The 26,304-nt window shown below is 36.3% G+C and overlaps 1 protein-coding gene across 1 annotated transcript; it reads right to left on the reverse strand.

The window, feature by feature from the left end:
- Positions 1–228: 228 nt before the first annotated feature.
- Positions 229–16,910, reverse strand: LOC149845074 (uncharacterized). The gene is made up of 5 exons (XM_089997450.1): positions 16,663–16,910; positions 10,618–10,732; positions 2,247–2,365; positions 677–729; positions 229–454 (listed from the first exon to the last, which is right to left on the reverse strand). The coding sequence occupies exons 1-4, from the start codon at positions 16,866–16,868 to the stop codon at positions 678–680; spliced, it is 492 nt and encodes a 163-aa protein (XP_089853576.1). The 5' UTR covers positions 16,869–16,910; the 3' UTR covers positions 229–454; position 677.
- Positions 16,911–26,304: the final 9,394 nt, after the last annotated feature.

Genomic DNA, 26,304 nt, shown 5'->3' on the forward strand with positions numbered 1-26,304 from the left:
CCTAGCCTGACATGTTCATCCCTGACTGGGTTGTTAGACCACAATGACCCACCCTGCCCCAAGTTTGTCCAAGACGTAACGTGAAGAATTCTATATAAAAAGTCATCACTAAGACTTAGCATGAATGGTTAAATCTGAAGTATCTAATAACTATGGGGGCTCAGTCAGTCGAGATGATGAGTACACACAAAAAGAGCTATTAAAACATGGAATGACAATGGATGTCCATTTCATTTCTACAATTTTAATTGTATTTCCGATTTTACCTAACAAACATGATAAACACCATTCATCAAAAACGCAATCAAGCTCCTTAAAAAAAAACAATCAAGCAGAGGCCTTTTTCTTTCTTTAGTCAATCACATTATGGTTCACAAAAGAGAATATGATCCAGTATGATGTTCTCTCTGAAGCTGTGTAGACACGTTAGCTGCCGTTGGATCTTCACACTGACCTGCCAAAAAATGACACTCAAAAATGAAAAGAGAAAAGAAAAAATTAGGAATTGTACGAATACGATGCGGAATACTGCTTGGACAATATTCATGAGAGCGCTTTGATCACAGTTTGCATTATAGGTTTCACTGTCAAGAATCAAACCACACCAAGGACCTGCTCGTCATTTTTCATCAGCTAGCTACTTGATGTACCGGATTGGTATATGCACTCACAATACCTTATGCCAAATTCCTCACGTATTGGTCCAGCGATGTGTTGAACAAGTCAGACCTGAAACACAACAGTTTGTTTCCTCATTGTTCAAAAATAATTCACATATGCAATCATGATTGGCAATAACGAAAAGACTCAAATTACTTATTTGAGACAGTAATTGGAAGAAAACTGGCGGCAACATCAACTTCTCATTTTTCTCATGTTTTATTTTCATGAAGCATCGAGTTGGAAGTAACTAAATGGCATGCATAGCTTTTACCAAAATATAAATTAGAGATGCCAAAAAACTCTTGGACGTGGTACAAAGTTACATAAAATAAAATAAAATCTTGTGAGAAATAGCAAGTTTCCTTTCAACTCCGTACAGTCTTATAAACAGTCTTATTAGAAGAAAATTGGTCCAAATACCAAGTTTTTGGACCTCTAGTTTGCAAACATGACTATCTGTTTGTTCTTCCTAATGTTCACATCTGTACAGAACTGTCATGTTGCTCCTAAGAGAACTCTAAATCCGCTTCTTGTGTTCAATCTGACTGGTCTCCAAATTTGGACCAGAATACAGGTTTAAAGATTTGACATTTTATGGCAGTATCTGTAGGCTTATGATTTACCATCTTCTTAAAACTGTTTCTAACTACGGCCAAAGCACTTATTACCAGCAGAATACTGCCACATTGTACACTTCAGCAATAGTCTGGAAACATGAAAAATCTATCACGAATTTCTGAAGTGTGTACAATGTGGCAGTATTCTGCTGGTAATAATTGTCTCTTCAGGTTTAGTACCAGGCAGTCTGTGTTTCGGTATTTTTATGGCACTGTGCTCTTTCTGCTAATAGTTTCATATTAGTCTTTTATATTTTTATACCTTAGCCATGGGTCAGGAGTTGCAGGTCACTTCATCATGGTTTGGCAGGCACCATAGGGATTCCCATATGCTCAAGGTAGACCTGTGTGGGTGTGTGCATGTGCATGTGTTTGTGCACAGTACATTAAGTTTCATGAAACTTTCTCCTTGTGTATTTAGATTAAAATCACAAGCGAGAAACGCTGTTGAAGTTATTTTCACCACACGAGATAAAGCTTTAATTCCAAAGAACCAAGCATAATTACCCTAAAATTTTCAAAGGATGCATTTTCAAATAGAATATGCATAATCCTCAGTTATTACTTCAAAACTTACTAAAGAAATATTAAAACAAAAGAAAGTATTAAGAAAAGCCAAGCAACAACAGGATGTAATATGGTAATAGAAAATGGATGAAATAATCAAAACCAGGATAATATTTAAATTAGAGAACAGAAGTTGTCTTATCAAGCACACATTTTCTAGAAAAGTACATGAACTCACTCTTGCAACTTGAGAACTCTTGCATGTTTGGGGTTACTTATGACTGTGAATGTCAAATGATGAGAACATGAAGACCTTCCATAACAATCCTACATGCATCATTCTCTTCTATATGTACAGAAAGTAAACAGTAATTAGCTGTAAGTGCATGCACTGGAAAAGCATCTACAGCATGTCTAGGTTTACATTTCATCAGTGGTACAAATTATCATCTGAACTACCTGATGGGATTTCCTGGAATACAGAGTGGATTCTTAACTACGTATTCAACATAAAGATTGTAGATGTTCCTTAAGGCCTCACGAAGATCACCTGTCTTGGGATCAGTAACCAAAATGATCTGTCATATGAACAAGGACGTGGTCAGGCTTGGAAGAAAAAAGTAAACAAATAAATAAGAAATAACTAGTTCACCAATGGCGTTCTGCCTACCAATTCTGACAAATATGAAGATCTCCAGATCTTCATGGTTTTGTGATTATATGAAAAAGTTGAAGTTAAAATAAGCTTGAGACTTGACTCTCAGTGGTCAAGGTTCAAAAACAATAAGCAACCACATTCCAAATCCTGAATAATAATTGCAAATTAAACATTACTTTCAATAGAAGCAGCCAAATCAGACTTAATGTGTTAATAATGCAACAGAGTATTCCTTTCCTCAGATGTAATTACAGAAGCCTTGGTTATCACATGTACCAGTATCCAGTCATGAATAGAATCATAACTAAAATTATGCCCATTTGTCAGCAGAAGAAAAACAAAGGATTAAGTAAAAGGAAGACGTTCTTGCATGCACACAGGTATATCACAATGACCAGTTTTGGTTATCAAACAAAGCAAACCTTCTATGTCACACTAAATACACAAGGAAGATGGCATTAGCCAAAACACAAACATAACCAAAGAGCACATGAAGCTTTGACTATTTCTATTAACATCAAATAGGAAAAAGGCTACCTATTTAACATATATTTTTAACATGAAACCCAATGTTAGTGACTGCCAACCAACACTGAAAAAGCCATTTCATATCAACCAGTGAATGTCCACATTAGGCTTAAGATGGTAACCCCAAGGGATAAGTCTCCATTTGTGTGCCAAATTGTTGTTAAGTCGCATTATCATGCAATTCAAGCCTTAGCAGTAACATATAACTCGTCCTGAATAACATGAACAAACTACTGATTTCTTTATTCGCATTTTGGCACAATTTTTTCCAATCTAATTACTGGTGCAAGCATATTCTGAGAGCTAACAAGCCTACTGGACCAGTGGGCCAGTGGGCCCTGAAGGTATATCATGCTTTAGGTTGTGTCTGGGCCAGGTTGCTGGAAAGGGAAACTGAAACGGGAAACAGAAACGGGAAACAAGGTTTTTCAGGAGCATGTGAAATGGGAAACAGGAAACGATTTGGGAAACGAACCGGGAAATGACTGGGAAATGCATGGGAAACATTTAAGAAAAAGTAATATATAAATTAATGAAACAAAAAAAATAAAAGATGTATCCCACCAAAGAGAAATACTTGGGAAACGGTTTCCCATAGCTTGGGAAATGGTTTTCCATCCCATGAATTTTTTGGTGTTTCCCAAACGTTTTGGAAACAGTGTTTCCCGTTTCCAAAACGGTTTCCCAGGAAACACGTTTCCCACTCTCTTATGGAGTTTCTGGTAACTCTGATCTGGGCACAAAATCATTTTAAGACCCACTTGGTTCATTTGTGACTTTGGGAAGATCTCAGCCAGGTCTTAACCTGGCCCCTTCTGCCTGAAACTTGGTATTCAGTATTCACACCTTAAATCTTCCAATTCAAATAAAGATTTAACTAATACAGTTTCTTCTTGATTTTTTAACTCTATCTGTTGGCTAATGATTGAGAGCATATAGCTCTTTTTGCGGACCATTTAGTCTAGCATTAGGTAAAACCATGTCATGCATGCATTTATGTGTGTATGAGCACACGCGTGTATGTGTATGTAGTCAAAAGTGTTAGGCGGTGCCTAGTCGGTAGACTCCTAAAAAACTAGTCGAGGACTAGGCAGGCCTAGTCGGTACCCCAATTAAAATATAAAAAAGTGCACAAAATATACATAAAAACTATGTTTAATTCTTTTACTAATAAAATGTTTTCATTACTATTCAATTATTCATAACATATTCAGTATAATCAACAAAATATGCTTTCAACCTTTCACAGAAGCACAATAACACATACATATATAAATAACATATTACATAATTCATAATACTAAACATGCTTTCAGGCTTTTATAGAAAAATTCATCAAAAATGTAAAGATAAGTGACTTCTTTATAGTTTATTTATTCTTAAGGTTGGATTTGATATTTTATGAATAATGAAGGACCCAAATGTAAATTTATTCTTTTGGCTAATCTCTATTTAAACTAAAGGAAATTAGACCTAATTAAGTCATTGACGTCTCTCTCTCTCTCTCTCTCTCTCTCTCTCTCTCTCTCTCTCTCTCTCTCTCTCTCTCTCTCTCTCTCATTCTTCTATTCGTTTTTGCTATCTACATGGTATCAAAGCCATCGACCTTGGGAGCGTGATTTCGGGTTCTGTGCCAAAGCTCGCGTGAAGGGCATCAGATCCAAGGTGTGTCGGGTTTTATTTTTGAGGAACCGAGTGGGACAAATCTGATAACAGATCTGTAGTCTGACAGAGTCATGACTCAAATCTGTAATTAGATCTAAATGTCGTGATGAAACCATGTGTTTCTATCGACCAGATCTGGTGGGTACAGGTACGGGTGTTGTGATGATGTCGTGAAGTGGGTTGGGTGACGGTCAGATTTGACAGTCATTTTTTTTTTGGCGTCATGGTGAAGATTAAATATAGTATATAGTCGTGGATCCGCATACTGAATTTTTTTTTTTAGATCTGATCCTATGTTCTGGATTGCTCAGATCTGATCACAGGTGATCAGATCTGGGTGTGGTGAAGATTAAATACATTATATAGTCGTGGATCTGCATAATGGGAATTTTTTTTTTCAGATCTGATCGTATGTTCTGGATTGTTCAGATCTGATCACAGTTCTGGGTGTCGTGGTGAGGATTAAACACCGTTGTGGACCTGCAGATCGTAAGTTCTGGGAGAACTCAGATTTGATCTCTTAGTGGATCGAGAGAGTAGATTTGAACGACTCTATTGCTGGTAGTCGACCAGATTTACAAACTGTGATAGAATTTCCTTTTTGGTGCACGTGGAAGTCTATTGTAGCAGCGATATTGGTTGTGAATCCTGAGTTAATTGTTATTCATTATGGGTGAAGTTCCAAAATCTGATTACAAGAATGAGGTTATTGAGGAATATAAAGCCTTCGCCAATCCTTTCTCATATGGTTCTTCCGTGAAATTAAATGAAACAAATTATGCAAGGTGGTCCAGAACGTTTATGATGTCGGTGTCTGGACATCGTAGAAAACATTAACTGTTGGAATCTGAACCAAATGATAAAACAAGAAAATACAATACTTGGGAAGAAGATAATGACATTGTTATGTCGTGGATCATGAATAGCATTGAACCTCATATTGTTGATGGCCTGATTTATTACACAACTGCTAAACAGACGTGGGACAATCTTCGAGATACGTACTCTCAAGAGACTAATATGAGTCCAATTCTCCAAATTGAACAAGAGATATATAATTTGCAGCAAGGGGATCAGACCTTGGCCCAGTACTATGCCTCTGTTAAGGCAGCCTTTGAGAGACTTAATGCCCATAGGCCTCTGTGTTGCTCAAAACAAAAGGATTATCAAGAACAGACTATGGTTGCTCGGTTCCTCACAGGCATATCTTCAGAGTTCTCAGTTGCTAAAGTTCAAATGTTGACTGGGTTTGATGTTCCTACTCTTGCTGATGCATACAATCGGTTGAGTAGATTTGCCATCTCTCTTTCACAATCTCAACCTGCAACTCAGTCATCTGCTTTAGTTGTTCCATCTGATTATGGACGAGGAAATACTCTGAATGTTAGAGGAAAAGGTCGTGGAAGAGGTATGGGAGGTAGAGGTAAACTCCAATGTACATTTAGAAGATCATTGTTGGGATAAACATGGACGGTCTACCTTTCCTCCGTTGAAGCCAAATGTTCCAAAAGCGAATGTTATAAAACTAGAGGTAGAGAATGAAACTGATTCCCCTAGTGATTCTATTACTCTTGGTCGTGCTGAATATGATGAGTTGGTTGCACATCGTCCTTCAAGTTCCTCTTCTCCTATAGCTGATGTGACCTACTCAAGAGGAGACAACCTGTCTTCCCATGATAGTAAGTGGATTATTGATTCTGGTGCATCTAGACATCTATGTGGAAACTTTCAAAAAAATTCAGAGTTAAAGGCTATTACTGCACATCGGAGTATCTCTTTAGCTTATGGGAGTTCCTTTCCTGTTGTTGGTCAAGAAAATGTTTCTATATCCTCTTCCCTGCAGTTGAACAATATCCTTCATGCTCCTTTATTTCCTCAAAGTTTACTCTCAGTTAATTGCCTTACTAAAGAGCTAAATTGTAGAGTGATATTTGATCATGTGTGCTGTCATTTTCAGGATTTGCTGACGGGGAAGAAGATTGGTTGAGGCTATGAAGAAAATGGAGTCTACTATCTACATCACCCAGTGAGAAATATTTATGCTGCAGTCGATTACTCTTCTAGTCCTGTTCAATGGCATCGTCGTCTCGGACACCCTTCATTGTCGAAGCTTCATCGTGTCACTCCTCAAATTTTGTCTACTACATCATTCCAGTGTGAAGCATGTCAGTTGGGCATGCATCATAGGAGTTTGTTTCCTTCTACTTAGAGTCAATCGAGTCATAAGTCTTTGAACTTCTTCATGCTGATGTATGGGGTCCTATTAATATTCCTACCAGGACCCAATGTCGTTATTATCTTGTTATTGTCGATGATTTTTCTAAGTTATCTTGGGTGTTCTTAATAAAAGAAAGATCTGAAATTCCGAGTATCCTCAAATCATTGGTTATTGAAATAAAATATCAGTTTGAGTCTGTTGTCAAGATTATCCGCACTGATAATGCCCTTGAGTTTAAAACCAAAGAATTGTTGCAATTTTATCGAGACCATGGCATTCAACCTCAAACCACATATGCCTATACTTCCCAACAAAATGGGGTGGCTGAGCGAAAACACAGGCATCTCCTTGATGTAGCCCGCACCCTTATGATCCAATCCAATGTTCTTGCTTCATATTAGGGTGATGCAGTTACCACAGCTTGCTATTTGATCAACCGCATGCCTTCATCATCCGTGGAAGACCAAATTCCTTTGCAAATCTTGTATCCTAATGTATCTCTCTTCTCTCTTTCGCCCAAGGTATTTTGTGCACAGACTTGGACCTGACCGTGATAAATTAGCAACTCAAGCCACTAAGTGTATTTTTATAGGCTATCCCAAAAATCAAAAGGGGTATCGTTGTTATGATCTGATTTCTCGTCGAGAGTATGTCAGTGCAGATGTATCCTTCTTGGAGTCTCTTCCATATTATTCCAGTACTGGTGCTAGGATGCAAGTTGATCTAGATGACTCTTTTCCACTTCCTGTTCCTCCTTTTCCCTTGGAATCAGTGCCCTCATTACTGAATCCAACTCCACCTACCTCACGGTTTCACAATCCTCCATTGGTGTATGTGCATAGAGCTCCACCTCCTCCAGTACCTCCACCTTCTTCTTCTCCTGAGGTAAGTGCTCCTGATAGCATTGGCATTCTTGTTGATAATAACAGGCCAATCGCTCTGCGAAAAGAGAAACGATAATGTACCTTATATCCTATGTCTCAATTTGTGTTAGATGACAGAATTGGTAATCAGATGAAAGCATTTATTTCAGCTTTATCTGCTGAAACTATTCGTCTGAGTTATCAAAAGGCAGTACTCGATAGCAGGTGGAAGCAGGCTATGCAAGATGAAATGGAAGCTTTATTGTCTCAATAGAAATGGGACCTCGTTGATCCTCCATTGGATGCGGACATTGTTGGATGCAAATGGGTATATTCCATTAAGTACAACTCAGATGGTTCAATTGAGAGGTACAAGGCCAGGTTAGTAGCAAAAGGTTATACTCAGACATATGGCATTGATTTTTTTGAGACAATTTCTCCAGTAGCACGGATGGGCACCATTCGTCTTGTTTTTTCTGTAGTCGTTCACTATGGATAGAGTTTATGTCAGTTAGATGTGAAAAATGCATTCCTATATGGAGATCTGTCTAAGACAGTCTACATGCAACAACCTTCTGCGTTCGAGGTTGAGGGAGAGTGTCAGAAGGTGTGCAGATTAAGAAAGACGATATATGGTCTAAAGCAAAGTCCTCGTGCATGGTTTCAAAAGTTGTTTAAGATGATGTCAAAGTTTGGTTTTAATAAGTCAACGTCAGACCACACATTATTTATTAAGAAAACTAACTCAGGCATAGTAGTTATATGGTATATGTGAATGACATCATACTTACAGGAGACAACATGAAAGATATTGCAGCTACGAAGGCTCATCTTCAAAAACATTTTGTTACAAAAGATCGGTTCCCTTAGATACTTTTTGGGCATAGAAGTGGCCAGGAGCTGTGAGGGCGTGGTTTTGTCTTAACGAAAGTATGTTCTTGATTTACTAAAAGAGACAGAAATGTTGGGAACTAAACCAGCAAATATTTCAATGGATCACAAAGTTCATTTATTGGATGAGAGGTCAAAACCTGTTGATAGCAAGAGCTATCGCTCATTGGTAGGAAAGTTACTATATGTGACGGTGGCTAGACCTGATATTGCTTTGGTTGTAAGCAAGGTTAGCCAATTCATGGACAAACCGGCTGAGGTACACTAGAATGCTGCAATGATGATACTCAGGTACTTGAAATCTTCTCCTGGAAAATGATTATTATTCAAGAAAGGAGGCTCTCTGGATGTAGTTGCTTACTCTGATGCTGATTATGTCGGATCTGTAGAGGATAAGAAGTCTACCACAGGATTCTGTGTATTTATGGGAGGTAACTTAATTTCTTGGAGGAGCAAGAAGCAAACCGTTGTTGCTAAGTCAAGTGTTGAATCAAAATATAGGACTATGGCCCAAACCGCAGCTAAATTGATGTGGGTTCGAACTGTGCTGACAGATCTTCGAGTAAAGGTTTCATCTCATATGGTGATGATGTGTGATAAAAAGGCAGCCACATATATAGCCAATAATCTAGTATTTCATGAGAGAACAAATCATATTGAAGTTGACTGCCACTACATACGAGATATGGTTCAAGTTGGACATATCTCTACCAAGCATGTAATCTCTGAGGATCAAGTTGCAGATATTTTACAAAGCCTCTTGCCAGGTCCAGTTTCTCTAAATGTTGCGGCAAGCCGAGCATGATTGATATCTATGCTCCAGCTCGAGGGGGAGTGTTAAGATAAGTGACTTCTTTAGAGTTTATTTATTCTTAAGGTTGGATTTGATATTTTATGAATAATGAAGGACCCAAATATAAATTTATTCTTTTGGCTAATCTCTATTTAAACTAAAGGAGATTAGACTTAATTAAGTGATTAACGTCTCTCTCTCTCTCTCTCTCTCTCTCTCTCTCTCTCTCTCTCTCTCTCTCTCTCTCTCTCTCTCTCTCTCTCGTTTCTTATTCTTCTATTCGTTTTTGCTATCTACAAAAAACAAAGTAATACACACATATAAAAAAACATAATCAATTAAAATTAATTGTGCATGCTTTCAATGTTTCACACAAAAAATCTCAAAAGCAAAGTAGCACAAACACACACACATATATAAATATAATAACTAAGAATGTTTTCATGATTTCACATAACAAATCACACAAACACACGGACATATATATAATTATATATATATATACAAAAAAATAACAAAATATATATAAGAATGATAAATGACTAAACCGCTCTCGTGCCTAGGCAGAGGCAGCTTAGTGCGACTAGGCGCCTTAGTCGGTGCCTAGTCGGCAAAATTGGTACCTTTTAAGGTACCCACCTAGGAATTGCAAAGCCTAGGTGTTTTACTTCCGCCTAGACCAACTAGGCGGACTAGTTGGTGCGTAGTAGGGGCTTTTGACTACATAGTACAGATGAAGTATTTAAGTATTTTTCACCAAACTTCAACGTTATTCACTTGTCCAGCAAAGATTGTAACAAGAATTGGATTCTCGGGATGAGATTGGGATGAGTTACTAATAACCTGAGTTGTCTTGGCAGAAGTACACACTTGAATAACTTACTAAAGCTTAGATAGATCCTTAAAATTTTAAAAAATTTAGGTGTTCTAGGAAAAAAAGATTACATGGTTTTTTTTAATCTATTACAAAACAAAATCATATAAAAACATTTGCTCATGACAACTTTGTTTTGTTGCACGTATCAAAAATCAATTTCTCATTGGTTCAGCATAATAATTAAATAACCTATAAACTGCAACCATTCTTAAAGATAAGTTTGCCACATAACATGCAAAAGACGTATTTCATGTAATGGTAATTTTAACATACCACACGCAAAAAGACAAGTATTTCATGCTAACATGCTAAAACAGAAGACTCAAAGTTCTTGAACCTTAATTCCAGACGGGGTTTCCATAAAGCTTAGCTTGTAAGTGTTCGTACAAAAGCTATGAAAAGAGCAACCTTGTCCTGGTAACTGTGGAACCCCAAGATTTCCCTTATCTGCACTGTTCAGAACATGTTGAGAAGATATGAAACACGTTTTAATTTAAAAAAGAGTCTAAAGGACACTGCATGAAAATAAATGCATCATATAAAACTTGGTATCCACACAGTCCAGAAGTCAAAAGATGAAATAACTAAAATCGACTGATAATCTTTGTCGAATGAAGATTTCAACTGCTTTGCAGATCTTGTCTTTACAGAAACAGTGTATATTGGAATTTGGCATCTAATGGGCAGCTTTATATCCTAAAAGGATAATCCAAAAAATCTAAGGGTGCATTTGGATACTTTGGAGGAGAATTCTCATGGAAAAGTGAATTCTCAATCTAGAGAATGATCAAGAAAGAGAATTCTCAATCTCAAGATTTCTAGCGCTTGGATACTTTTAACGTACTCATTCCTTTTCTTTGAGGAATTCATAATAATTTTTTATTTTATCATGGAATTGATATGAGAGTTTTTATTCTTTTGGAATAGGGTAGCCAAGAAAAGAAGGTATACTAGCAGGAATGTAAACTGATCATAATCAGTTAATCTGAATCTATACATTATTAAATTTAACTAGATCCAATCTAATTAGATTTGAATTAATAGTCAAATGAAAAGATATATATATATAGGGAAATGGAAAGCTACAAAATGGGCACGATGCTAAATGAAACATGTTATTGGATTTCCGATGTGTTTTTTTTGAAATTCTGACCCATAGATGTGATCAGCATGATTGATTTACTAGAAATCAACACTTGGATCATGTCCATTGCAGGTTGACCTTTGACTGTTGACCTAGTCTTGGTTGAACTTGACCCTTCCTAGGTCATTTTAGACCATTTTTTGTGTCCCTCTTTATATAACCGTTTGGCCCTTTATGCCTGGCCGTTTTGGTCGGGCATAGGCCATAGTGGCTGGCTGTTTTGGGCCTCTTAAAGGCCTTTTGTGGCCTTCATTGTGGTTGGGAGGCGGGCCTATATAAACCCCACTCATCTCCCATTTCACTCTTCCCTCACCACTCTCTCTTGAGCTCTCCTCTCCACGAGTTTTGCACTCTCTCTCTTTCTCCTTTTTCGGAGTTGTTGTTTGGACCCAAGATTCGATTGCAGTTCGGATCTAATCTTGAGATCCAGGTCTAATTGCAATTCGGATCCAATTCTGAGATCCAGATTCGATTGTAGTTTAGATCCAATTCTGAGATCCAGATCTGGTAGTTGTTTAGATACCTATACTCACTTGTAGTCTAAGACTCTAAATCCATACCATATCTGAACCTAGGATTCATACCCAATTCGAGGTTAGATTGTTTTATCCTAGTCAAGAGGTTATTCAAGATGGTTCGTGTTGAAGTTATCGGTATCACCCAATGCAGGGCATGGGCCGATTTTTCGCGAGTAGGCCAAAGCTCAATTGCATCCTAGGAGCATAGTTGCACAAGTAGCCATTGCCTTGAGGACATGATCCTAAGTGGGGCAACTATCGTTTGAAAGATAGCGCGTGCACACGCATGCCTCCGAACGTACCTGGTTCAAGCTTAGTTGCCTCATCCACTAAATTAAAGCAATATTTAGTTGGCAACTAAGCTTGAACCAGGTACGTTCAGAGGCACGCGCGCACGCACTATCTTTCAAATGATAGTTGCCCCACTTAAGATCAAGTCCTCGGTGCAATGAGTACTCGTGCAGCTATACTCCCAGAATACAACCGAGTTTTCGCCTACTCGTTAAAAATTGGCCCACGCCCTGCATTTGATGAGACCAATAACCTCAACATGAACCATCTTGAACAACCTCTTTACTAGAATAAAAAGATCTAGGCTCGAATTGGGTATGAATCCTAGGTTCAGATATGGTATGAGTCCGACCAATAATTGGATCTGAATCTAAACAACAACCAAATATGGAACTTAGAATTGGATCTGAACTACAATCGAATCTGGATCTCAACATTGGATTTGAATTGCAATCAGATCTGGATCTTAAGATTAGATCTGAACTGCAATTGAATCTTGGATCCAAACAACGACTCCAAAAAAGGAGAGAGAGAGAGAGAGCAAAGCTCATGGAGAGGAGAGTTCAAGAGAGAGACAAGAGTGGTGAGGGAAGAGTGAAATGGGAGATGACTGGGGTTTATATAGGCCCCAGCCTCCCAACCACAATAAAGGCCATAAAAGGCCTTTAAGGGGCCCAAAACAGCCAACCACTATGGCCTATGGCTGACCAAAACGGCCAAGCATAAAGGGCCAAACGGTTATATAAAGAGGGGCACCAAAAATGGTCTAAAATGACCCTGAAAGGGTCAAGTTCAACCAAGACTAGGTCAACGGTCAAAGGTCAACCTAAAAAATTAAATTATAGGTAATGTCGACATGAACAAATGAACCCTATATATCTATATATATATATATATAGAAAAAGTGGTAGCTGCCTACCACTTTCTGGCTAACCTGCAATGGACACGTGCACACCATTCATTGTGTATGTCCATTATTACATAAAAAGGGCCTTTAGCGAGTGCATCACTATAGTCTTTTTTACAAGATCGCTGAGCATCCATCGCATGCACGATGACGCCGACAATGCATCCACTAATGGTAGGCCAGATGGGTGGTAGGCTACCACCTACTATACACATACACTGGTGTGTAGGGGTGAAAATGGATTGGGTCATTTCTGAAAATAAATTGGATCCTATGAATGGATCCTAAACACAAGGGCAAAGCCACGTTCAAGCCAGGGTGGGCACCTGCCCACCTTGACCCGAAAACTTTCCCAATAGGGGATTCCTGTTAGGGTGGACAGTGCCCACCCTCACATCTATAAGGATAGGTCAGAGTGTGCACACTTGGACCACCGACCCACGCCTCTCCCCCTCTAACCCCAACCCTAAATCCTCTCTCGCTCTCTCGTGCTCCCTGGTGAATCCCCTTGGAGGCCTGCACTTCGGCGGCACTAGTGGCAGTGTCGATGCCCTTGGCCCTGGCCCTGCCCTAATGTCCTCTCTCTCTCCTAAAACTTTGTTGGATTGCTTCTGGCCATCCGCTATTCAGCGGCCTCTCCGGCATGCCCCTGACCCTGGTGGTTGGGTCTCCTTCCTCTTCTTCTTTCCAATTTTTTTTTAATGCTTGATAGGGTCATGATTTTAAAGGTTTTGATTTTAGGGGTTTTATTTTTTTAATAGGAATAATGTATTGTTAGGGTTTAGCTTTTTTATTTAGTTATTTTTTTAAATAAAATGAATGTTTAATTAGGTTTTTAAAGGTTTTTGTGTTTTTCTTTTCAATTAGAATTAGGTATGAATAATGAATGCTTGATTTGGGGGGTTTTATTTGTTCTTTTTTATTTAGCATAAATCTATGATTTCTTTTAGAATTTGGGGCATTAATTTTTTTCCAAATGACATAAATATAAAATTAAGGTTTTAGGGTTTTTATCTTCTAGAAGAGAAGAGATTAAAGTGGAGGAGGAGGAGGGATGGATGAGGTGGAGGAAGACGAGAAGAGGAGGAAGAGGCGTAAGAAGGGAGGAGGTGGAGGAGGCGGTAGAGGTGGAGAAAGGGGGGGAAATGGAGGAGGAAGAGGAGAGAGGAAGGGAGGGAGGGGTTAATTGGGAGTGGGAGAACGAGAGAGGAAGGAGCCCTCTCTTGATGGATTGAGAATTAGTGTTCCCACCTAAGGAGGTGTGAACTCTAATTAGGGAATTCTAGAATTTTAGAATTCCTTTTCTTAAAACAGTAATGACATCCAAACAAGAGAAACCAGTCTTTGAGAGGTGTGAATTCTCATTCCTAAGAATTCACTTGAATTCAAGCACACCCTAAAAGATGAACAAGTTCCTTTAAACCGTACTAAGTGCCAAACCAAACACATCATATGATGTTGAAAATTGCACCCAATCCAAGCTCCATAAGATGGTTGGTTGCTAAAAAAGGACTGAAAGAAGCATCCAGGATGCATGCCTCTGGCCAGACAGTAGGCATCATTAATGAAATTGCCAATTTGTCACACGATGACCCAATTCATTTCATCTCCTCACGATAATGTGTTTGGTTATTGGTTTCTTTTTCACTGGTCCTTTACATAAAAAAACTATTTTCATCTATTTTTTGTTTAAATTAGGAAGATCACAAAAATTACAGCAGAAAGTACATTAAGCTTTTATATATAATATGACATGTCCCAATAATAATGAGCTGGCCATAAAACAAACCAAGTTTGCCAGGATCCAATACATTACAAGTCTCTGACTGGCCAAAACATAGCACAATTTGGATGCCAATTTTCACATAGGCATGCGTGATGCCCAAGTAGTTATCTGAGAAAAGATGAATGAATTTTTTCCCCCTTAATTGCCACTAATGTTGACAGTACCCACATCTCCCAGTTTCAGAACATTTTTTGTCCACCCACAATGCTTGGTTTGCAATTTTTAGTTCTCTGCAGTACAGCTCAATTAGAGAAAGCATTTTTAGATTGAGACATTTCATGAAGTCTGCAGTACAGCTCAATTAGAGAAAGCATTTTTAGATTGGGACATTTCAGTAAAGATCTAAAAGTCTGCATTTTCTTGGTTCAGAGGAAAAAAAATATATCCTTAAAAAAATATTGATGATGGTTGCATATGTTGTTAGCACTTGACATGAGCAAATTTCCAGAAAATTGTTGACAAGAACATTGTCGAATTTGCTTGCATTTACTTAGGGTAACACTCCCACATATAATGGGATTTTTAATTTTTTTTCCCATGTCCTACAATATCTGCTTCTTTGATAGAACTCAAACTTGTATCTCTCTTCCCTTCCTCCAAACTTTAATCAAATTTTTGCAATGCTCTCCAAGTTTTGGGTACCCTCTTTTTTACCAAATCTTTTAGATGAATAACAGTTATAACAGGAAAAAAAGAGATGTTTGACAAAGGCCTTCATAAGAATAATACAGATAGCCAAGGAGAGGTATGTTTCATAAGAATAAGTATTGACATTATATGCAGTGTCGCTGCATGGTGGGCATGCAGTGACCTGATTGACAGCCACCCATCTTGGCATTTCTCGAGATGTGGAGAAATGTTGAGATGGATGGTCATCAGCAGCGGAGCTGCATAAAACATGACAGTCATCAGCAGCGGAGCTGCATAAAAAATGACCTCTAAGAATAATACTGATAGCCAAGGAGAGGTATGTTGCAGCCCTACCGTCTATCTCTTCTAGATCTGCTTCTCTATTCCACTTAATTTTCCCATCTTGATTGTTGAGCATTCCTAAGCAGTGGCCGATTCTTAGTGGCAACGCAAGTTGGCGGATGCACACCCACTTAAATATGAAGTTGTAACCAAAGTGAGAAGTAACTATACACGAGAATGAGCCTAAGTTCTCAACCACTAACCATGGGGGGGGCACATTTTTTGGATCAATTCCAGTATGCAATTTGTTAGATCTCAACCAACGTAAGCAACATAGCATATCACACATGCCTAACAACTGAAACAGGAACCTTCCTCTAATCCAGATGATTACCGAAAACCTTGCTGTATTTAATAAATTATTTTCCATCTCAAATTACCAATCAACATTCAATTGATCGCATTATTCCCAACTCTGATTTTCCTCACAATGGTTTCACAAACGATCTTGAACACTTTAGGTACAATGCAGAAGCAGTGAAGTCGACAGACATTCTATGCACAAAAAAACTCTTCATTACAACCAACAGTCATATGAGCAAAGTTGCCACGTATCCAAAAACGATCCTTTCTTCATAACTAAACAAACCATCTACATCATAAATCAAAACACGTATGAAATCTACAAGAACACCATATGAAAGTCATTCGAGAAAGATAATCTAAGGAATCCTAAAGATCATCCTCTAATTCATCAAACAGAAGGTCAAAAGCACCCAAGAAAAGAAATCCCCATATCGATAATTTAGGGTCGGAGGGGGTACCTGACGGGGTCTATCTTGGCGGTAAAGGATTTGAGGGAGAAGAGGAGCCCGAACATGAGCTTCTGGTCCTGCTGGGAGCTGAGGGTCTTGAGAGGTCTCTGCCATTCTCGGTAGAGCAGGCACACCCCGTTGCGATTGAATATGTACATGCACCTCATCCGATTCGTCGCCGGAGACGGCGTCTCCGTCCCACTGAAGAACTGCATCTCTCTCTCTCTCTCTCTCTCAGCGTTGTGAAGAAGGCATTGTCTGGTAGACGATGTCGAGGGGAATTGGCAAAGCCAATTCAGCCCATCATGTGAAAATCTCTCACGTGGAAAATAATTTTCACGAATAATTTACAAAAGGACACCTAACTTTTAAAGTATTTTAAATAACGCCTAAAATTTTAGAATTTACAAATAACCGGCTTGTTTAACAAAACAATTCTCACATAACCGCTTGAACGGTGGAAGACGTTAAGATGCAAGTAAAAATACCTTTTTACTCTTGTTGTTGTGGCAGAGTTTCCTGCGTCTTCTCAAACTGATTGTTAGGACTCGGCGACGATCTGAAATCGGAATCATAACTGCTGGTTTTCATCTCTATCTTGTAAGGCAAACAAACAAAGAAAAATGATAACAAAAATGACATTTTTTGAAATACACTATAATTTCATAAATCTGCTTCATCTCCGTATTCACAAATGCCTAACTTTTTTAAGACCTTTTTACCCTTCACAGGAGTGAATCGCTTGAGGTTTGCATGATATATAGGTACATTGTCCCATCTTTCAACCTTTCACTAAAAAGTACATTCACACTATGATTTTGCGAACCGAAGTTTGCATAACTAAATTTGTGAATCTTTTGTAACTGAAATTTGAGTACCTTTGTAAATGTCGTATGAATTTTGCATATATAGACATTATTCGTAAGCTATGGTGTGAATCTTCTTCAAGTAATTGATCTTCAAGAAGGTTCTCAAATGTGTGACAACATTCACATATTAATATGTCAATGTCATCGACCTTCGCACTCTAATCAATCTCTGCAAATAATGCACTACCTTCACATGTATATTACGATATTAATAAGCTATTTCATGAATCTCTTTTAAGTAATTGATCATCGAGGAGGTTCACAAATGTATGGCGACATTGATAATTAATGTTTGTCAATGTCCTCAACCTTCGTACTCTTATACGAAGATCACAAATATGGTGCTACTTTCACAAATATTGTATGATCTTCATGAAGAGTGATTGCAAATATCCTTGGACAAAATTCTTTTCAATGAGATCCACAAATATTTGTTGACATGCATAATTTTTTAGCATGCAAATTTTTGTACCTTTACATGTTTGTTGTGTAACGCTACAATTTTTTAAACCAAAAATTTAGATTTTTTTTTAAATCCCTTTACACAATTTTCAATAACACAGTGAAAACTCTTTTTAAACACTATTCAAGCCTTGCGCAGGTTACAGTTTCCAACATACACATGTAAGACTAAAATAACTGAATCAAACAATCATTTGCATTAAAACAAATCAAATATTAGTTTAACAATTATCAAAGTTTATAAGACTTGATGAAATAATAAAATATATCAAGTCCTTTCAACAACCTTAAAGAAGTGTGACTCTCTTGGCGTCACCTCAAGCCTCCGCATCACCCTCCAGCTTACTCATTACCTGAAATATTAAAAGTAGGACATTAACCATAGCCCTAGTAGGAAACACCAAAATGCATAAACACGGACATATTCCAATCACAAAAGATAAGCATTTGTATATTTTCAGATAAGTGATTAAATCATGCAACACAATATATCAAAATAAACATAATTTACAATCACACAATCAATCATGGTTGTATTCATATTTTCAGAACATATATGATACAATGCATCATGCCAAAGTAATAACAATTCATGCACAAACTGAATTAATAAATTAATTTTATTTTTTATCTTTTGTTTCTCTTTTTCTACTCTGAAGGTACACTCCCAGGTTTCTAACTCTAATTAAGGTGAGAGGGTGTTGTGTGTTCTCCCAAAAACACAAATTGCATGTTCCAGTGTGTACGGAAGAATATTTTGGGACCTGCGATAATTCATATGCCAATGTTGCCCATGATGACTTTATAATAAAATAACAGAAATGTCCACTCGTAAGATAGATATGTGTTGGGCGAAAATGTCCTCCTGCTCTCCGTAAATAGATTTGCACGTTCCGCCTTTGTTTTTAGCTTTTGTTACAACACATGGTCGCCTTCTCGTTCCTGCCTTGTGTTAGATATAAAACTTTTCTGGGTTTGTTCCTACCTCGTGGATATAACTATAAATTGAACGACTAGTTCGATCATTGGTGGGCGTCATAGGGGATTTGTCGGCCATCTCTTTTTACAGTCTTCTCTTCTTCTTCATTTTTGTTAGGCGGTATGGAAAAAGGCAATGACGCACAAACATTCCAACAAGTGCCATTAAGGTCATATCGTGAGTATCTTTCCATGTCATCATGCTATTGTTGAATAATGTATGTCGTTGTGAGTGTCATTAAGGCGTTGTTTTGTTATTGCATGTAAATTTTATCGTTTCAATGGTTAAAAACTTGAAGACATTTGTAAGACGTTGGGACTTGTTGACAAGAATGCTTGGTTACACATGCGAGCAAGGGCCTCTACCTCATCTGGTATTGTCCATTCACTCAGTATATTTAATGTAATGCAAATTGTGGTTGTAGTAACACGTATATCGATTTGTGAGATATTTTTTTGTTTATTAATATCGATTTGTAATATATTATATTGAAATGTCATATATCAATTTGTAATATATTATGTGTTTTCTAGTGTCGATTTGTGAGATATTTTTTTTGCTTGATAATATCCATTTATAATATATTATATTGATTTTTTGTATATGGATTTATAAGATATTATATATTTTCTAGATTCATTTATGAGATATTATTTTGGTTGAAAATCTCAATTTGTAATATATTTTGTTGAATTTCCATATATCAATTTGTAAGATGTTATGTATTTTTCAGTGTCGATTTGTGAGATATTGTTTTGTTTGTTAATATCGATTTGTAATATATTATGTTGAATTGTCGTATATTGATTTGTAAGATATTATGTGTTTTTTAGTATCGATTTGTGAGATATTGTTTTGTTTGTTAATCTCGATTTGTAATATATTGTGTTAAATTTTCGTAAATCAATTTGTAGGATGTTATTTGTTTTTCAGTGTCGATTTTTGAGATATTGTTTTTGTTGTTATTATTGATTTATAATATATTTTGCTGAATTACTGCAAACGTATGTGCTGGCTAACACAAATTGATGTTTTGCTCATGAAAGTGTTGAGCATATCAACTAGTTGCAGTGAAGATGATGTGTCTCAATCACTGGAAAGTCATGGAGCAACGGACATTCGTACTATCGACGCACCTGAAGAAGTGAATATGTGCACTATTGATGCACATGATAATAAGGGTGCAGGCATTGGATTTACTCTAGACTTGAATATTTCAGCAGACGAAATACAATTCGATAATGATATTCCATCAGACGAAATTCAATTTGATAATAAGGTAGACGATCATAACAGTGCACTTGAAAAAGGTGTAGGCACCTTAAGTCTACATGATATTACACTTGACTTTGTTCCCGTAGAGGAAATGCAGTTTAATAATGAGGAATCTGCATGCAAATTTTATAATGATTATGCGTTAAAACTTGGATTTAATGTTAGAAGGTATTCTTGGGCAAAAAATGCACAGGGTGTCGTGGTGAGAAAGGCATATGTTTGTTCTAAGCAAGGTTGGAAGAAGTCAAGTAGAAATCCAACAAGGAGCAAACCAGATTCAAGATATGGTTGTCCAGCGAGAATGGTGTTAAGAAGACTTCCGAATGAGAAATATGTAGTCCGTACTTTAATCAATGATCATAACCATGAATTAGTCCCTTCTTTTATGACTCCTATGTTAAGGTCACATCGTAAAGTAACCGAGGTGCATGCTGCAGTTGCTGAAATAGCTGATAGAGCCGACATTGCACCAAAAAAGACATACAATTTATGTGCGCGCATAGATGGTAATCGCGAGAATGTACCATTCACACCTATGGATCTAAGAAACCATTTGAGAAAGAAGAGATCAGACAACACGAAGAATGGAGGAATATGTTCTTTGGTTGATTACCTACAGAAGAATTCAAGCAATGACCCTGGTTTTTTTAATGCAATGCAACTGGATGAAGATGGGTATGTTGTGAATATGTTTGGGGCAAATTCAAAGTCAAGAGTAGATTATGAATACTTCAATGATGTGCTTATTTTTTATACGACAGTGAAGATTAATATGAAACAATGGTCATTTGCGCAGTTTGTCAGAATGAACCATCACTCACGGAGTTGCATATTAGGCGGCGTTTTTTTGTATGACCAGACCAAGGAAACCTTTGAGTGGTTGTTCAAAGTATTTACATAGGCAATGAATGGGAAGCACCTTGAAGTTGTACTTACAGATGGTGATCATGCAATTATAACTGCAGTGTCTCATGTATGGCCATATGCACACCATCGCCTATGTTTGTGGCATATCTTTCAAAATGCAACAAAGAACATAAGACACATTTTTAATCAGAAATCAGGGTTAGATAAAATGTTTAGAAAGTGTATACTTGAGAGCATGAACGATGTCACTTTTATGTCTGATTGAGAGCAAATGATTCAGATATGTGACCTTGAAGACTATGTGTGGTTATAACATTTATATGCAGATAAAGAGAAGTGAGCATTGGCATATGAAAGACAATACTTTTGTGCAGGTATGATAAACACACAAACAACTGAATCTATGCATACCACACTGAAAAAAAAATTGTATTCATGTTTAACAATGTTTTGCTTCATGGAACAGTATGAATTATTTGTAGACAATCTTAGACAGAATGAGCTTGAACAAGATATGAAATGGTTCAACACCCATCGTGTAACTTTGGGCATAAAAATATTGACGCTACCTGCAGATCTGTATACACTAACTGTATTTGAATGAACTAAGAAGGAGGTTATACAGTTCATGAATTGCAACATAGAAGGACGTGTGCAATATGGGAATATGCATAAATACCATGTTGTGTGGGAGGGCGAAGAGCATCCAAAAAGGCAAGCACATGTTATGTACAATGTTGACAACGGAACAGTTGAATGTACATGCAAAATGTTTGAATTCAAATGTATTTTATGTTGTCAAAGGCACTTAATCAAGAGAAGATACAAGAAATACTTAAGTCATATATAATGCGAAGATGGACGAGACAAGCAAAGATTGAACAACTGGATAAAAATAATGTCAGTTCATCTGGTATTGATGAGAAGTACCACATAGCCTCCTGTTACCAATAACTATGTAGGCCACTTATGCATGTTGCAGATTTGTCATCGAAAAGTGAAGAAGACTATGTATGTATGAAAAAAGTGTCAAGAGAATTGCTTGAAAAAATGCAGTTAATTCACCATGAGTCCATTGCAACTCATGAAGACCAATCTAAGATAACGGGATCGAACAACGTAGGTAAAAAGCATGCTTCCTTTAACCTTTGTAAGAAGTTATGCCGAAGCGTAAACATCATCTTCGACAAGTCAGGGGTAAACCTTGTAGATTATGATGAAAATATTCACCTAGCGAAGGGTATTAAAAGAAAACCTACCTCTGATCACAGTCGTCGGAGGACAAAGGGTTCGCTGAAATTGGTTTGCAAGAAAATGTCTAAGAAACAACCAACCCTTAAGCAATCAATCCCTTCACATGAACATGTATGTAATACAGTATATTGCTTTCCATGTAAATTGTATTATGTACAACCTATCAATATCTAACTTGTATAATTTTCAACATGCAGCAATACCCTACAGACGTGCATTACAATGTTGGAACCTGCAATCCACCTGAACATTTTGAGTGGAACAATGGCACAAGTTTGACAAGTTTTTGGTATGTAACATTTTTGAGATGATGTTTACATTTCTTGTTGAACTTATTATAGTGCCTGATATTATTTTGTTTAATGACAGACTCAGTTCAATTCAAAAGTGAGCAACACAACACAGGAATCACGTATGGATTCTTCAGCTACAAAATAGTTATAGCATTTAACTTTCATTAGTGTGAATCGTTGTAATGTTTAGCATTCTGTAATTCTTTGTTGTAATTCTATAATTCATTGTTTCAAATCGATATTTTTTTCTTATAATTCTATAATTCTTTGTTGTAAATCTATAATTCTTTGTTGTAATGTTATAATTCATTGTTGTAATTCTATAATAGAAATTATACTACAAATATCAAAAAACTCATCCCTAGAAAACACATAATATCTCACAAGTTGACATACAATAATTATGCATAATATCTTACAAATCGATACACGACAATTCACCATGATAACCTACTAATCGATATTAACAAACAAAATAATATATTAACAATCAACACTAGAAAACACATAATATCTTGCAAATCGATATACGATAATTCAACATAATATTACAAGTTGATATTAACAAACAGAACAATATCAACAAATTGACACTATATCGGGAAGCTTCATTCTAAAAAAGGCATGTTGCGGATGCAGTTTCGCCTCATTAATTTATTCGAGAGAAGAGAGGGTGTTTTGACAAAAACAGTAATTAGACTGACATTAAGAAGCCAAAGATTGAACCCGTTGATGAACCTTTCCCTATTTCACCAATCAATGAGCTAAAAGTGACCATTTCTAAGAAAGCTTGTAATTCTCTTTGGCTTGATATCTTACAAATCAATTTACGGCAATTCAGTATAATATCTTCCAAATCAATATACAACAAATCACCATAATATATTACAAATCGATATTCATAAACAAAACAATATCACCAAATCGACATTCAAAAATACATAATATCTTACAAATCGATATACCGCAATTCAGCGTAATAGCTTATAAATCAATATTAACAAACAGAACAATATCTCACACATTGATACTAGAAAACACATAATAGCTTACAAATCAGACTGACATTAAGAAGCCAAAAGATTGAACCCGCTGATGAACCTTTCCCTATTTCATCAATCAATGACCTAAAAGTGACCATTTCTAAGAAAGCTCATAATTCTCTTTGGCTTGATATATTACAAATTGATTTACGACAATTCAGCATAATATCTTCCAAATCGATATTCGAAAATACACAATATCTTATAAATCGATATACTGTAATTCAGCGTAATAGCTTACAAATCGATATTGACAAACAGAACAATATCTCACAAATCGACACTAGAAAACACATAATATCTTACAAATTGATATACGACAATTCACCATAATAGCTTACTAATCGATATTAACAAACAAAACAATATCTCACAAATTGACACTATATCAGCATAATAGTTTACTAATCGATATTAACAAGTGTCAGTTGCATAATTTTGTAAGATGTTTCGATTTTTAAGATATTGTATTATGATTTTGAAACATGTGCATGCGCAATTGACATTGTTACGATTTGCGCACTTAAAGTGACGATTTGCGTATTCAACACACATGTGCTAGTGCGTAATATTGGTTTAGGGATCAATGTGAATTTTGAAGTCTTACAAAATTTGTATACACAGTCTACAAAATATGTTACAAATGTCTGTACACAAAAATTTCTCTTGTTCGGAAAATTGAATGTTGAACCAAAAATTGCTCTCTCTTTCTCAGCAGTAGAACGTAACCCTCTTCACGTTATCCTTGAGAACATGTAGACGTTTAAAATGACTTCCTCTTACTCGTGGGGGCCTCGCGTCTTTTGTTGCTTTCTAGGTATTCTTGCAGTTTGAGGTTTTGTATCCATCACAATTAGAAAAATCCATTAGTTTTTTGCATAGTTTTGTGCGGAATCCAGGAATATCATCTTAAAAAAATAAAAACCGATAGTCAGACCAATATAGAAATGTAGTCAGCAATAATATAGGATAATAAAACATGTTTAAGTATACAACATACAACGGTGAATTCTGGTACTCATCCATAGTATATTGTTTCAATATACTTCATTACAAAGACGCCACAATCGACACCATTAATTTGTAAAGGAGCATCCTCGACGCTGTGAATCCTCCACGGGCCAATGTCGACACTCAACATGTCTCTGAAAAATCCAACATGTGGTTTATGCAAAAGAGTGTAAATTTCTAGCCACGGTAGAAGATACAATAATCTTATAGATAGAAAATTACCAAATGCACAATGTCATGGTCTACACCAATGTTATAGTCCAAGGAGTTGTATAACCATATTTATTGTTTTCGTACATCCAATGCATATACGACCCAATGCTTTTCCGATTGCCACAATATAGGAATCAATATCTGAAAATCGATGTTAAGAATTAGCATAGAAATCGATATTAAAAATCAAAACAATATCTTAAATTGATATTAGGATTCAACATATAAATCGATATTAAGAATAAAAACATCTTAATTTGATATGTAAATTCCTATTCATAGCTTAAAATAGACATTAAGAATCAATATATAAATCGATATTAAGAATCAGAACAATATCTTAAATCGATATATAAATTTTATTGATAGCTTAAAATAGAAATTAAGAATCAACATATAAATCAATATTAATAATCAAAACAATATCTTAAATCGATATTAGGATCCAACATATAAATCAATATTAAGAATCAGAACAATATCTTAAATGGATATGTAAATTCCTATTGATAGTTTAAAATAGATATTAAGAATCAACATAAAAATCAATATTATGACTCAAAACAATATCTTAAATCAATATTAGGATCCAACACATAAATCGATATTAAGAATCAGAATAATATCTTAAATGGATATGTAAATCCTTATTGATAGCTTAAAATAGATACTAAGAATCAACAAAAAAATCGATATTATGAATTAAAATAATATCTTAAATCGATTTAATATCTTGCAAATCGATATGATCAAAAACTTTTTCACTTGACGAGAAGTCTGCCATTTGGTTATCGTCACCCCAGTATTATAGTCCATCTAGAAATCCAGCCGCGTATGACATTCGGCGGACGATACTCTGTTAAACGAAATAGTAATAATAGTAAGTTTAAAACACATAGGTACATTAGTAAATCAAAAAAGAAAATAAACATATAAGATAACCAATATACCATAAAATAAGGGGTGACGACGCGTACCGACATGGATAATCCCTTGCTTTGAATATACATGACGAAATTGTGTATAGTCTATTTACAACAAATATGCACTTGTTAATATATGTGACCACGACATACATAAATGTATAACGGATAATGCTTTTATACGTACAAAATTATTGATAGTGTGTCCTTCTACAAATTCATCTCACATCTGGTCGATGTTTTCTACTAGCATTTTGTTGAGTTTTTGGGCACTTTGTTTTATGGATGTTACACTGAAATTAGCTGAATATTCAGTAAAGGAACTGTTGCATTGTATTCAGTAAGCAAAATGTAAACTACATAAAAAAAGATGAAGCAAAATAAAAGATGAAGCATGATAAAACAATCAAAGGTACCCTTTTTTATGGACGGTCGACTGAATCACAGCTTCCTTCTTTGACA

Source organism: Nuphar pumila, chromosome 2 (assembly GCF_984573655.1).
Source record: "Nuphar pumila chromosome 2, dmNupPumi1.hap1.1, whole genome shotgun sequence".
In the NCBI taxonomy this organism is placed as follows: Eukaryota; Viridiplantae; Streptophyta; class Magnoliopsida; order Nymphaeales; family Nymphaeaceae; genus Nuphar; species Nuphar pumila.

Excerpts from the sequence above, each read along its gene's own strand:
- LOC149845074 (XM_089997450.1), bottom strand. The coding sequence starts at position 16,868 with ATGCAGTTCTTCAGTGGGACGGAGACGCCGTCTCCGGCGACGAATCGG. Across the intron at positions 2,366-10,617 it reads AAACCCCGTCTGGAATTAAG|ATCATTTTGGTTACTGATCC; the intron begins GTTCAAGAACTT and ends TTCATATGACAG. Across the intron at positions 730-2,246 it reads ATTCCAGGAAATCCCATCAG|GTCTGACTTGTTCAACACAT; the intron begins GTAGTTCAGATG and ends GTTGTGTTTCAG.